The following is a 12,996-nucleotide window of genomic DNA, read 5'->3' as shown; positions in this document are numbered from 1 at the left end:
AAGTGCACATATTGCGGTGTTGGTTAGTGGATTGCTCCACATCACTTGTGCCTTTTATGTTTTCTTTCCCTTAGGATATTACGTACCAAGACTTTCAGCTATTTTACATCTGTCAGTTTTATAAACATGCTTCTCATGCCAAATTATATTTTTTCTTTGTTTAGAAAGGATGTTAATATAGACAAACACTTCTAATTGAAGAACACAGATTTGAGTTGATTGCTGTGACATATGAATGACGTAAATTTAGCTTGCATTCTATGTCTCATATGGAAGAGCATGCACAAAATTTGGTCCATATGAAACATAGAAAAGTACAAATTTTGAGTCAGTGTAAGAAGGTAGGAATCATTTGGGGATTTGGTCATAATTTAAGGAGGTGGAGGTGGTTATAATAATGGCTTGGTAGAAAGATAGGTAGATGGGAGGGTCTATCAGAGTTGAATCAAAGATCAAATCATATGAGAGTTAGAAGGTACACTCCACCGATTTTCCTTCTCCAAGTTTGACGTTTGACTAACTTGTCCCTTCTTTCTTGGAGGTAGTGAATGAGAATTTATTTTTCCACCCTTTTTTATCAAAGCATACACCCACACATTTTTGCATGGGAGGAAATGAAAAGATGCCAATAATTAAAAATCCTTGAGTGCATGCCTTACTATGTGGGCTTGGGCGCATGATTTGATTTTGTAGGGAATGCATACAAGGCTCCTTTATCGTCTAGCTGAATCGACCTCTCTTAATCCTTTGTTAAGGGTTTTTTTTAACAAGTTGCCAAAGTGACATGTCAAATTTTGCTAAGCTCGGTCGCCTCTCTTAATCCATTATTAAGGGGGTTTTAAAATGATTACCAATGTGACATGTCACATGGTGCTAAGCTTTACCTATATGTGCCTAGCGGCACATGCATCGCCATGTGGTTAGTTGTTTTTAGGCCACACAAAAGTAGTATACACCATTCATTATGGTGGGTGCCCAACTTATAGACTTTGGTATTTTGATTCACAAAATGCAATCTCGAGGGCGTATGTCTTCAACACAAGAAAGGTATTTCTATTTACATAATCAATCCTTGAGGGCCTATTCCTTCAACACAAGAAAGGACACCATATGCGAACTTGTATAGTTGTAGTTTTGCTCAATGAAAACCGACTCCCATCTAGTTGGGCACTACTGTGCGTGGTATTTTCTATCTTGGCACATTCAACCCTTAGTGTGGTTGGGCATCTAGAAGGGAGAAATGTTGACATTTTATATGGGGATCAAAACTTGGGGTAATCCGAGAAGTACAAACACTTCATTGGAGTCATACTAGAGGGATCACATTTTGAAGGGGACATATTTGGATGTGCAACCATGAATCGAAGGAGGGATCACATCTTTAAGGGGGACATGTTTGGGTGAGGCAAGCATGAATTGGGCTCTCATGACAATGCTAATGCTTCCATTGCAGTCACTTTTAGGGTGACACAAAGTTGAGTCAGAGTTGGTGATGTAGCATGTTGCATGGGATGATGCACCTCCTGCATTGAGTGGTGGCCACAACAAGGTGAGCTAAGTAAGGGCACATTGCTGTGCAATCTCCTTGAGTTCTTCTGTGTTTTGACCTTTTGCTTTTAGATTCAATTTTGAATGTTGTTTCCTGCAGAGGGCTTTGAGATCCAATTTTGAGAGTCTTGTTTCCTGCAGAGGGAGTCTCAATCTGTTCTTTCAAAGCCATTGGGTCTCCAAAGATCTTATCTATATGTGAAGGGCTATGAGTACACAATAGTTGCGTGCATCCAACCATTATATATAGGCAAGAAAATATTTCTTTTAAGGCTCGTAGTCTCATTGTGCTACAAGGAATGAAGTGTTGCAATCGCGTCTGGTAGTCTTGTGTTTCTTGTATGTGTCTTTTGGCTACCACCAATGGTTGCAATGTGACAGTCTATGAGTTAACCCTAGGTCTATAGCCACCCAATACATATACACAAGAAGACGATTTTTAAAAGTGTACTAGGTTCATCTGGTTATGGGGAATGGACGTGGTGCAATTGATGTCTTTGGCATAGGTGGCTTCTGGCGGTTATGTGTTTCCTATACATGCCTCTTAGCTAGCGCCAAACATGTAGGTTCGGGAAAGTGCCTCCTTGGGGTACTTTCTGTCAAAAGGTCCCCAAATTGAAAAGAATTAAAAAATGCCTCTCTTCTAGATTCCAATTTCTTTTGCTACCATGCTTATATGATATAATAAATCTCTCTCCATATGTACATATATCTAAGCCAAAAGCTGTGGAGTGTGTCCTGAGCTCTCTGTGTGGGATGGATGTGTTGTGTATGAGTATGGCATAAAATGGCAACTAGGGCTCCTCCACAATCACAGTTTTTGTCTGTCTCTGTCTCTATGCTTTGTGAGTGGAACTTGAAAGTTGCTGATGAGATGAGCTTTCCAAATTCCTACACTCAAAACGCCATCTTTCTCTTTTTCCGCCACAGCAGTCAAACACTCGTGTCTACCTTCGTCTCCAGGTGCAACGAGGAACTCTTCCACAGCCTTTTTGATGTGGCATTCAAGACCAAAACTGTCTGTAGCTTCCATAGCTTTCTGATTCACTGTTCACAATTCTGTGTGAAGGAGCTATTGGCTGGGTGAAAGGTGAAACACAGAAGGGGGGGGGGTTCTTAAAAGCGGGAGCGTAGAGTCTCTTTCTCGAGCAGTGTTTGTGTGAGTGTAAGGAAGCCTCTCTCTCTCTCTCTCTCTCGCAGTGTAAATTGTGTGTGTGTGGCTATTTGGGCACTCTGTCACTGAATAGCAAGCCTCTCTCTCTTTCTCTCTCTTTCTCTGAGGTCCTTAGGTTCTCTCTGCTAGCCCCTGTAAGCTTCCATAGGTTCTCTGGGCTAGCCTGTGGCTGGATGAGAGAGCTGTAACAGAGAGTGGGGTTCTTGAAAGCGTGAGTTTTCATTGGTATTTCTAGAGCATTGTTTCTGTGTGTGGTTATTTGGGCATCTGTGTGTGTGTGTGTGTGTGTGTTGGGTCCTTCTTCCATAGCGTCTCCGTGCTGGCCTGTGCCTTGATGAGAGGTGTAACAGAGGGAGTTTCTTCAAAGCATGAGCTTGTCTTTCTCGAGTAGTGTTTCTGCGTGTGTATGGTTATTTGGGCACTCTGTCCAGTGTCACTGAGTGGGCTCAGGTCCTTCAACCTTCCATAGCTTCTCTCTCTCTCTCTCTCTCTCTCTCTCTCTCTCTCTTTTCTTAGGTCCTCCAAGCTTCCATAGCTTGTTTGTGCTAGCCTGTGTCCTTCTGTGTAGTCATGTCTTCAAGCTTCCACATTTCTCTCTCTGTCACACCGTGCGTGTGTGTGTGTTCGTGTACCTCAGTGTGATCGAGCGAGCCTCTTCTTCGACCGTGCTTGCGAAAGGAAATGGTGCCTCGCACAAACTCTTAGAATACTCTCCGATCGACTGGGAACGACAGACGTGTCTCTACTTCACCTTCAACAGCAGCTTCTCTGGTAGCCTGAACACCCACATGCCCTCAGATACCAGCAAGGCACAGCAGAGGCTCCTCCCTAGTCTAGCCATAGCCCTCCTCCGTCTCTGTGCATGACGAGATCATCCCTGCTTCTTCAATTTTCATGTCTTTCAGCAGAACAGCTTTGCATTTCTCACACAACATACCCTTGCTTCTCCTCAACGATCTCCCCCCCCCCTCCCCCCCCCCGCCCATCCCCTGCCCCTTTGCGTTCTTTTCTGCTCGCCTCTCTGCTTCTTCCTTCTATTTTCCCCTTTCCAGAACTATTTTCCGAGTCCGCAACGGGAAAACGGAGGTTTTTGCTGCTCTCTCCTTCCTTCTGCAACAGCTGTTTGCGTCGTAGCTCGATGTAGGGGGTTTGAAGTCCTCGAGTCCTTTTGGGGGTTCTGTGCTCTCTCTCTTCTTTGGGTTACCTCCTTCCCAGAAGGAAGGCAGTTGCTGGAGGTTTTTTGGGCTATCTTGGTAGACTCCGTTTTCGTTTCAGTTTGAGCGTTTTCCTTGATTACGGTCCTTGTTCCTGTGTTCGACCCCTGCTGCCCCTCCTCGTGGTTTTCTTGGGTTGTAGCTTCGAGTTTCATTGATTCATTGCCTGGATATTTGTTGACAATTCTTGACTAGAACACCATGAACTCTCAGGCCCGTCTTATGTCCCTTTCTCAGCCCGTTGTTACAGCTCTTGTCGCGGAAACTGCAGCTGAAAGAAACAATCTTGATGATGTAGCTTCTGGGCCTGAATCGGATCATCTTCGGAGTACATCCCCAGAGGATTCCAGTGATCCTTCCCAGCATTCTGCGGCACCAGAAAGCACGACTCCTGTAAACAAGTTACAGCTGTCTACTTACGTTGTCCCTACTACAGTCTCTCCTGTTGTGGCTCATAGCGCTGCGTTTACTAAATTTAAGCCCCTCGGGAACGCGAATTGCGGGGCAAAAACCGAAGGTGAAGGTGAAGTCGAAGACGACAAGAAGAGGGAACGAGAGCACAAGAAGCGATCCAAGAACTGGACCAGACTTGAGACTTTGACGTTGATAAGAGCAAGAACTGTGCTTGATGAGAGATTCAAAAAGAGCGGCAGGAAAATGGCGTTATGGGATGAAATCGCTCAGTCGCTGCAAAGAGCAAATTTCTCTCGTGATGGTCAGCAGTGCAAAGACAAGTGGGAAAAACTTACGGCCGGGTACAAGGAGGTTAGGGACGGTACAAGAGATAAGGAAGACCATCCTTTTTACGATGAGCTGCATCAATTACTATCCTGGAAATCTCATAGAAGGGAAAGTGGCTCTTTGGTGAATGCTATGGAGGCGAACAGGGTGAAGGATGAGTTGCACAGCGGGCGTCTGCCCGGTCGGAAAGAAGTAGAAGTTCCAGGCTGCGCTGCGAACGGGAATGCGCCAGTCGAGCTTACTGAAATTCAGTCAGAGGAGACTTCTTCTCCGAAGAAGCGAAAGAGGGCTTTAGACTACATCTGTTTGACAGACTTGACCGTTGTGCAGGATCTTTTGGAGACTATTATCGCTAGGCAGCAACGGTTTTTCAAAGATCTATTGGATGCGGTAGAGAGAAAAGAACGAATTTGGGAGCAGATTCGCCATGAAAGAGAGGAGAAGTGGAGAGCGGAAGAAAGAGCTCAAAAATATGCATTCAACAATGCCATGATCGTGCTAACACAGCGACTCTTGGGTGAGAAACCTGGAGTGGGAACAGGAACAGGAACAGCAACAGCAACAACAGCAACAGCAACATCAACAGTACCACCTGCATCCATGGGGGCTCCCTCAGATGGACTCCTAGGTCCTAAGAAGAGGTCCAAGAACTGGAAGAGGACTGAAGTACTGCAGCTGATCCGATTTCGAAAGGAAATGGACATGAAGTTTTCAACATCTACCAGGAGAGCTGCCCTTTGGGAGGAGTTAGCAGAGAAGCTGGCATCTCTAGGAGTGAAGAGGGAGGGGAAGCAGTGTAGGGAGAAATGGGACAAGCTGATGGCAGAATATAAAGATGTAAGTGATGGAAGAAAAGATCATGATGAAAGTCCTTACTTTGCAGAGCTTGCTGCTCTATTGGGAAGGAAAGAGGAGGCAGAGGCCAACCTTCCTCAAGGGACAACCAAGGTGGAGCATGTAGACTCTTGAGGCTTATACCAAATGAGAAACTACAAGTCTGTTTGATTTGTTCTCAGATCTACCAAAGTTTCCAAGGAATGAATAGCAAAAGAGCAAATGGTAGAGTCTACTGTAGATAAGGAGTGAATAGCAAAAGAGCAAATGGTAAGAGTCTACTGTAGAAAAGGGCAGCCTTATGGGTTGCTGGGTGTGTATGTGCTTGGTTAGGATTAAAAGGTTTGTCATTTCTTTTTTTTTCCTTGTTCTTGGACGGTCCTGCTTAGTGATTTACACTGACAAGGTTCAGTGTCACTTGATAGGATTCAGGCTCAAGTGCCTTGTACAGTCTGTTGTGATTTTCAGGTCCGATTGATGGTCAAGATTGTTCTGTAAGTGGGCATTGTCTTATTCCTGGCCTGGAATTGCCACGAATTGCGCTCTCTCTCTCTCTCTGTTATCTTTTAATCAATAAATGGTATTACTAACAAACCTAGGATACTAAATCTTGCAGTTTCCTTCACATAAATGTTTTATATGCAGATGCCAGCCTTTATAAGATTTGTCATGAATGAGTCTACCTTCATCCCGTAGGGCTTCAGGAAACTTCAAGACACTTTTGTCTAGCTGCATTTTGCTTGCATTCATGTGCGTATGTGCTTTGGAGCTCTGTGAACATTGGGTTCTGATGAAGTCAGTGAATGTCAGGTGTGAGAGTCTTGACGGTTTGTGACGATGGATGACTCTCACGAGGTTAAAGTAGATTTTTAATGACAAGCTTGGCGTTCACATAGACATCTTTTACGTGGTTAGACTTCTGTGTGCTTATTGTAATCACTGCCTGTTTTCCAAAAATGCAAAATATGTTGAGTCATTGGCTTTTCTGTTAGGCAGTAAGGCCGTGGGGCTTTGAGGAATGCAAAGGGTATCTCATTCACAACTTTCACAGAAAAGAGGTCACATTTGACACTAATATTTTACTTACACCAGCAGACGATATTTGCAGCGAATTATTTCCTACGTATTCTTGATAGAGATTCATAGCTTCGACTGCCACAAAGCTGTGCGTTTGTGCTCCCTAGTTGCCATCACACCAGTGCCATGGCAGTGCCTGTGAATGCAGACATTAGGCAGTCATGTTTTCAAGGCAGACATTAGGCAGTCATGTTTTTTGCCTATGGCGATGGGGTTGAGCTAAGCTAAACAGAGCACGCAAGCAATAATACAATAGGACTCTACCCAGCTGGTGCTCAGGACTATTGATTGAAGTCAACCTGTTTATATCTCTTACGATGCTTTATCTATGACGAGTAGCATGACCTGTCTATGACGGATACAGACCCACCTTGGCTGGGTCTCAAGGTGGGATCATAAAATGTAAGTCATATACTACATTTCCATACTATATAAAATATTTTCCTAGATCATGGGTTCTCTCTCCTTTACAACGCTTGATTTAGCCTATTCTAATAATGTGGGATTATCAAGATCAATAACTTTGTAGCCAAGATTACTGTTGTGGCTACATTGGAAAGACTCGAACTCCTCATGTGGATATCAAATCAAGCACCTTGGCAATGAAAAAATGGCTTAATTAATTTACCCATGCATCATGCTTTTTAAATTTTATACTTCCTTTGGCACATTGAATTGAGATTGGGTTCCACTTAATCGAACCAATTGAGAGTTTTTGGCCAGCCATGGGTAGGCCTTAGTGAAGGTTGTGATTTTGAGATGGGAAAATAAGATCATTGTTATTATTCATGCAGTCTTACGTGTTAATTTGTGGTTGGTGCACTTGTAGAGTATTGATGACTTGGGATGCCCTTGTATGACTTTTGGGCCATTTGCATTTATTCGTCTTTGCCTCCTTCCTTTTCACCCTGGGACCTCCAATTTTATGCTCTCTCTCTCGGTAGTTCACTCACATAGGGCAAGCCTAATGAATGATAGATATATCATTCACCTTGTTACATAGTTGCTAAATGCACATTTCAACAATTAAAACCCTAATTTGAAGAAACCCATTAATTTTATTGGGCTCATCTTTGTCAACATTTAATTTTTACATAGATAGGATTTCCATGAGAGAGAGAGAGAGAGAGAGAGAGAGAGAGAGAGAGAGAGGCTTGGACTATGCCCGATGCTGTTGGCAAGCCTTGTATGCTAATCTCCTACACCACTAAACATTCCTAATTGCAATTGCCTTCATCATCTAGTATATTGCATTTCCATAAATATTGGTATAAATCTTGTATTTTCCCTGGTCACACTAACGTTCTTGCTCGTCCCCCTCATGATCAGTGTTTTGCTAGAAGTGTGTTGATTCGAGCCTCAAGGTTTGTGATAGCTTTGGGTTCACCTTTAGTTTGATTAAGTGAGCGTCCTCCTCTACTCCGTGGTTTAGCTCATCTCCCTCATGATTGATGTTTTGCTAGAGGTGTATCAACTCAAGCCTTAGAATTGTGGTAGAATAGGTGAAACACAAAAGTGATGGACAATTGCCACAATCATCCTTTTCCATGACTCTCTCTCCCTCTCTCTCTCTCTCTCTCTCAAACCACACACACACACACACCCCTTCCTTAGGCACAATAGGTTTCATTTATACATAAATATACAATTTCTTACATTATTGCTCATCACTTGGTCGCACTAACATTATTGCTCATCCCCCTCATGATCATTGTTTTGCTAGAAGGGAGTGTATGTGTGTGTAATTAATTAATTATATAAATATATATATGTATATATATATATATATATGTTTATAAATATAAATATAAATATATGTTAAAAATCTCCCCCCCCCCCCTCTCTCTCTCTCTCTCTCTCTACTGGCCAACTCCTGACTCTTGAGTCTTGTCCTGCGTGCCACCCTTGTTGACCCACTAACCTAGCTTTGCTGCACTTCCTCAATCTACCACGTGTGATTTTCAGCGCGTGTTGTGTTGTGTATCTCTACCCTCCCCCCACTCAGCACTGTCCCCAGGTCCTCGCGCAACAACATCCGACGCTTGCCACAATCTCTCTCTCTCTCTCTCTCACACACACACACACACACACACATCTCTCTACCCCCCCCCCCCAACACACAGACATACACACACACGCACACACGCAAAGATATTTATTTGAGATAATTTAATATATATTATATTATATGTCTCTCTCTATTTTTTTTCTCTCTACTTCTTTCTCTCTCTATTGGTCGACTCTTGACTCCTGAGTCCTGTCTCGTGCACCATCCTTGTTGATTGGATGACCTAGCCGCTGCCACCCTTATTGACCCGCTAACTTGGCTTCATTGCACTTTCCCGATCTACCATGTGTGATTTTCGCCGCGCATCGTGTTGTCCACCTCTGCCCTCCCCCCCTCTCAGCACTGTCCCCAGGTCCACGCTCAGCAACACGCAAGGCGACGGGAGTTTGCTGGCTTTGCTTCACTTCCTCGATCTGCCATGTGTGATTTATAATAGTAAGATAATATAATATAATATAATATATATTATATCAAATCTCTCTCTATCTCTCTGTCTCTCTCCCCCCCTTTCTCTCTCTGTCTCTCTCTGTCATATATAATAGAATATATTATACAATATCTTATTTAATATAATATTTTAGTAAATATTAAGTAATATATAATATATAATAGATTATGTCTCTCTCTGGAGGGGGGGGGGTGTGTGTGTGTGTGTTAATATATATATATATATAGAGAGAGAGAGAGAGAGAGAGAGAGAAAATACTCTCTCTCTCTCTCTCTCTCTCTCTCTCCTCCCTCTCCTCTTCCTCTCTCTCTCTCTCTCTTTCTCTCTCTCTCTCTCTCTCTCCCCTCTCCCTTTCTCTCTCTCCTCCTCTTCTCCTCTCCTCTCTCTCTCTCTCTGTCTCTCTCTCTCTCTCTCTCTCTCGACTCTCCTCTTTCTCTCTCTAGACTCTACGCTCTCCTCTCTCTCCTTGCACGTCAAAATGTGTCACCTCCGTTTGTATCAGACTGTGTGAGTAGTGTGTCAGACTGTCTCTTAAGTAGCAAGCGAGCAGCACGTCAGGTTGCCCACGTGTCGCCTCCGTGTCATGCCACCTCTGGAGTTTGAAGCTGCACAGCTTGGTGATGGTCACGTGTTAGTCCCACGGACTCCCACCCTTGTCATGCTGGCGCGCTCTGCCCCTTGCCACGCCAGCACGTTCTGTCGCTCGCACCACGTGGCACGCTCTACCCCTCCATCCATTTACTGGGCCACGTTGGCATGCTCTCTGTTTTGCGCGACGATGCCACATGGCACTCTAGCACGCTGTGCCCCTTGCCCTACTCTCCCTTGCGCCAATGTTTATGGGCCACGTGTCAGATGTCAGTGCTCGCCATGCCCACCACGTGGTGACTCCACACACCCACCAAAGCTCCTCCAAACCTCCGGCATCCTCTTCACAAATGTCTACATACCTACCACGTTGGATTGGTGTTCACATGGTAGCCTCTCGTAAAGCCCTCCCTACTTGTACTTGCTTGATTCTCAAATTGTACTTGCTTGATCATGTGCTGCTTCACATTACATTTTATTATTAATCATTAAATCTTATGAATCACTGGCCATTTTTATGCTAAGCTTAAGAGCTACATTGAGTTCAAACAATACGTTTGGACTTTGACGAGTAGGATTTGCTACTTTATTCGTGTAATGCCACATCAACTGTATAAAACATGCCACGAAATTGTGCTCATTTGTCAAAGAGAGGGATCAAGGAGGATCGTAACACCATGAGAGAGACATAAGGTACGCAACACTCAATCTATTACAATGTGTTTTCAACAATACATGATAGGCTTCTTATATAGAGAGAGCCTTTAGAACAGTCAACACTTGTGGGATCCTCTGATCCACATCTCTCCTTGTGGATGTCCTCGATCCACATCCTCACATTATGTGGCTACTTTAATACATTCTTATACCATACCTTAGCCTCTAATATGTGCACATGGCACCATATCTCAACACCTCCCCTTGGTGCCATGATCTATTGGCTACTGCAAGGTGGTCAGATGTGAGTTACAAGATCAAATCCTCCCCGGGGTGCTTACATGGTTACTCTCAGGTGGTCAGGTTTGATTTACAAACATGTGGGCTAAAGGTGGCAAGGCTTTTGCTTCTCAATGCATGTTCTTGTCATTCTTCTACAATCTTCTTCCTTGTGTCCCAGTTTCTTGCAATGGTGACACTTTGGTTTGTTCTTCAATCTGCAGTCACTTTGATAGTGACCCATCCGTCTGCAATGGTAACACTTTGTTGATGTTTTATTGAACAATGCTTGTTCTTCATTATTGTTGTTGCGTGTTGATGTAGATGTCGATGTTGATGCCTTCAACCCTCTTTTTTTTTCAAGAAGAGAGGATACACATTCCTCAAACTTTGGATTTGGGAGATTCTTCAAAGTGGTTGACAGTGCGATGTACTCTGTAGGCATGCTTTTAAGGAGGATTGCATGCTTTTATTGCAAGTGCATCCTTTTCCCCTAGTTTTGCATTTATGCCTTCTAGTTGGGTCATAATGCTTTTGATTTTGTTGAAAAATTGTGCCATGGATTCATTGAATCTCATGTGCAAACCAGAGAATTCAATCTTAAGATGAATTTCTTGGTTTTTGGCTTTTGCACCAAACACTGTGTGAAAGTCATCCCATGCATCTTTGGCATGATCCTTGGAGTCTATATGGTGAATTATGTTTGGACCCAAGTGCAAACCAATGAGTGATAGTGCTGCTTCGTCTTTTTCATTCCAGGCATCATTTTGTGCAGTGGGTATGTCTTCTTTTACAGTCTTCCAAAGCTTTTGATGCATCAAGAGATACCTCATTTGTGTAGACTGTTGGAATATGGAAGCAAGAACTAGAACTAGAAACTGGAAATGAAATAACAAGACTGAAAGACTAGAAATACCTTGAGAAGAGTGTAGACAAGACACAAGCTAGACTGATAGTTTACAATGATGTGACCCATTGAATATATGGGCCAAAGTACAAGACATAAAGCAAGAGTGCTTATGGGATAATTGTAGAAGTGCCACATGGCACATACTCAAGACATAAAGACTAGACTTAGACTATTGTAGACTAGGAAATAGTACACTTAGTGTGCACTTATCTCCAACACCCTCCTTAAGTGGACACTAGGAGTAAGACAGAAAGACAAGACTAGAAGACAGACATAAAGATTGATAGACTGAGAGACAAGATCGAAGACATGACAGACAAAAGATCCTGAGACACCCCTCCTCAAGTGATATCCTCATATGGGTCCACAAGGGTAGGGACAAGATGGATCTAAAACACAGTCAGATTGATAGACAAATAGACAGATAGACAAGACTAGATAGACAGAAGACTGATTGTAGACAAATAGAAAGACCAAGACACTAGAACCCCTTGACCTCAATCATCGGTGGTCAAGGTGGTAGACAAGATATAGAAGTAATCAGAAAGCCCACTTCTCATCATGTGAGGAAGGAACAACAGGATCAGCTGATGGAGATGTTGCAGCAACATGGGCTGAGGTAGATGCAGGAGCTGATGTAGAGGTTTTGGAGTAGCAGTCCCTCTCCCGGTGATTATCACGGCCACAAATGGTGCATGGCAAGACATAGAAGTAATCAGAAAGCCCACTTCTCATCATGTGAGGAAGGAACAACAGGATCAGCTGATGGAGATGTTGCAGCAACATGGGCTGAGGTAGATGCAGGAGCTGATGTAGAGGTTTTGGAGTAGCAGTCCCTCTCCTGGTGATTATCACGGCCACAAATGGTGCATGGATGAGCCTTGAAACAGTCCTTCTCCACATGATTAGTTTTGCCACAATGGGTGCAAGGCTTTCTTACCTTAGAACTTCCTTTCTTTGCTAAAAATGCAGTGTCAGTTACCTTTCGTTGTTGAGTTCTTTCTTCCTCTTGGAGAGCATTGATGATACCCTCAAGAGAAGGATTATTATGATACTTGAAGGTAGTGACAAGGGTAGCATAGGAGTCAGGTAAGCTTTTGAGAAGCACAGCAATAGCAATATCTTCGAAGATGGGAGACTTGACTGATGCAAGGTGAACCATAAGACTGCGAAGATAATTGACATGAGAGGCTATAGTAGCTCTTTCCTGCATATGTAGATCAAAGAATGAGATCATAAGTGCAATCTTAGAGTTTTTAGATCGGGCTCCAAAAAGAGTATCCAAAGTGATCCATGCTTGAGGAGCAGACTATATGTTGGAGATGTGATGAATGTAATCATCTCCAAGGCCGAGCATATGATAGCATAGGCTTTGTCGTTCTTGGCAGCGACAACTTGCTCAGATGGACCTTCGGGAGCATCACGGTGAACAATGTCCCAAAGGCCTTCTTTCATAAG

At 43.5% G+C, this 12,996-nt stretch overlaps 1 protein-coding gene across 1 annotated transcript; it reads left to right on the top strand.

The window, feature by feature from the left end:
- Positions 1 to 2,734: 2,734 nt before the first annotated feature.
- On the top strand, positions 2,735 to 6,047 carry LOC147881380 (trihelix transcription factor PTL-like). Its single transcript, XM_087369757.1, has one exon. It carries the CDS (start codon positions 4,138 to 4,140, stop codon positions 5,644 to 5,646), a length of 1,509 nt encoding a protein of 502 aa, XP_087225883.1. The 5' UTR covers positions 2,735 to 4,137; the 3' UTR covers positions 5,647 to 6,047.
- The last annotated feature ends 6,949 nt before the right edge of the window (positions 6,048 to 12,996 follow it).

This window comes from Dipteris shenzhenensis, chromosome 31, assembly GCF_047967505.1.
Source record: "Dipteris shenzhenensis isolate YYH24624 ecotype China chromosome 31, Dip_SZ_1.0, whole genome shotgun sequence".
In the NCBI taxonomy this organism is placed as follows: domain Eukaryota; kingdom Viridiplantae; phylum Streptophyta; class Polypodiopsida; order Gleicheniales; family Dipteridaceae; genus Dipteris; species Dipteris shenzhenensis.
The sequence above is the reverse complement of the archived record's forward strand: the minus strand, read 5'-3'. Positions and strand labels throughout refer to the sequence as shown.

Coding starts and splice junctions, on each gene's coding strand:
- LOC147881380 (XM_087369757.1), top strand. CDS start 4,138: ATGAACTCTCAGGCCCGTCTTATGTCCCTTTCTCAGCCCGTTGTTACA.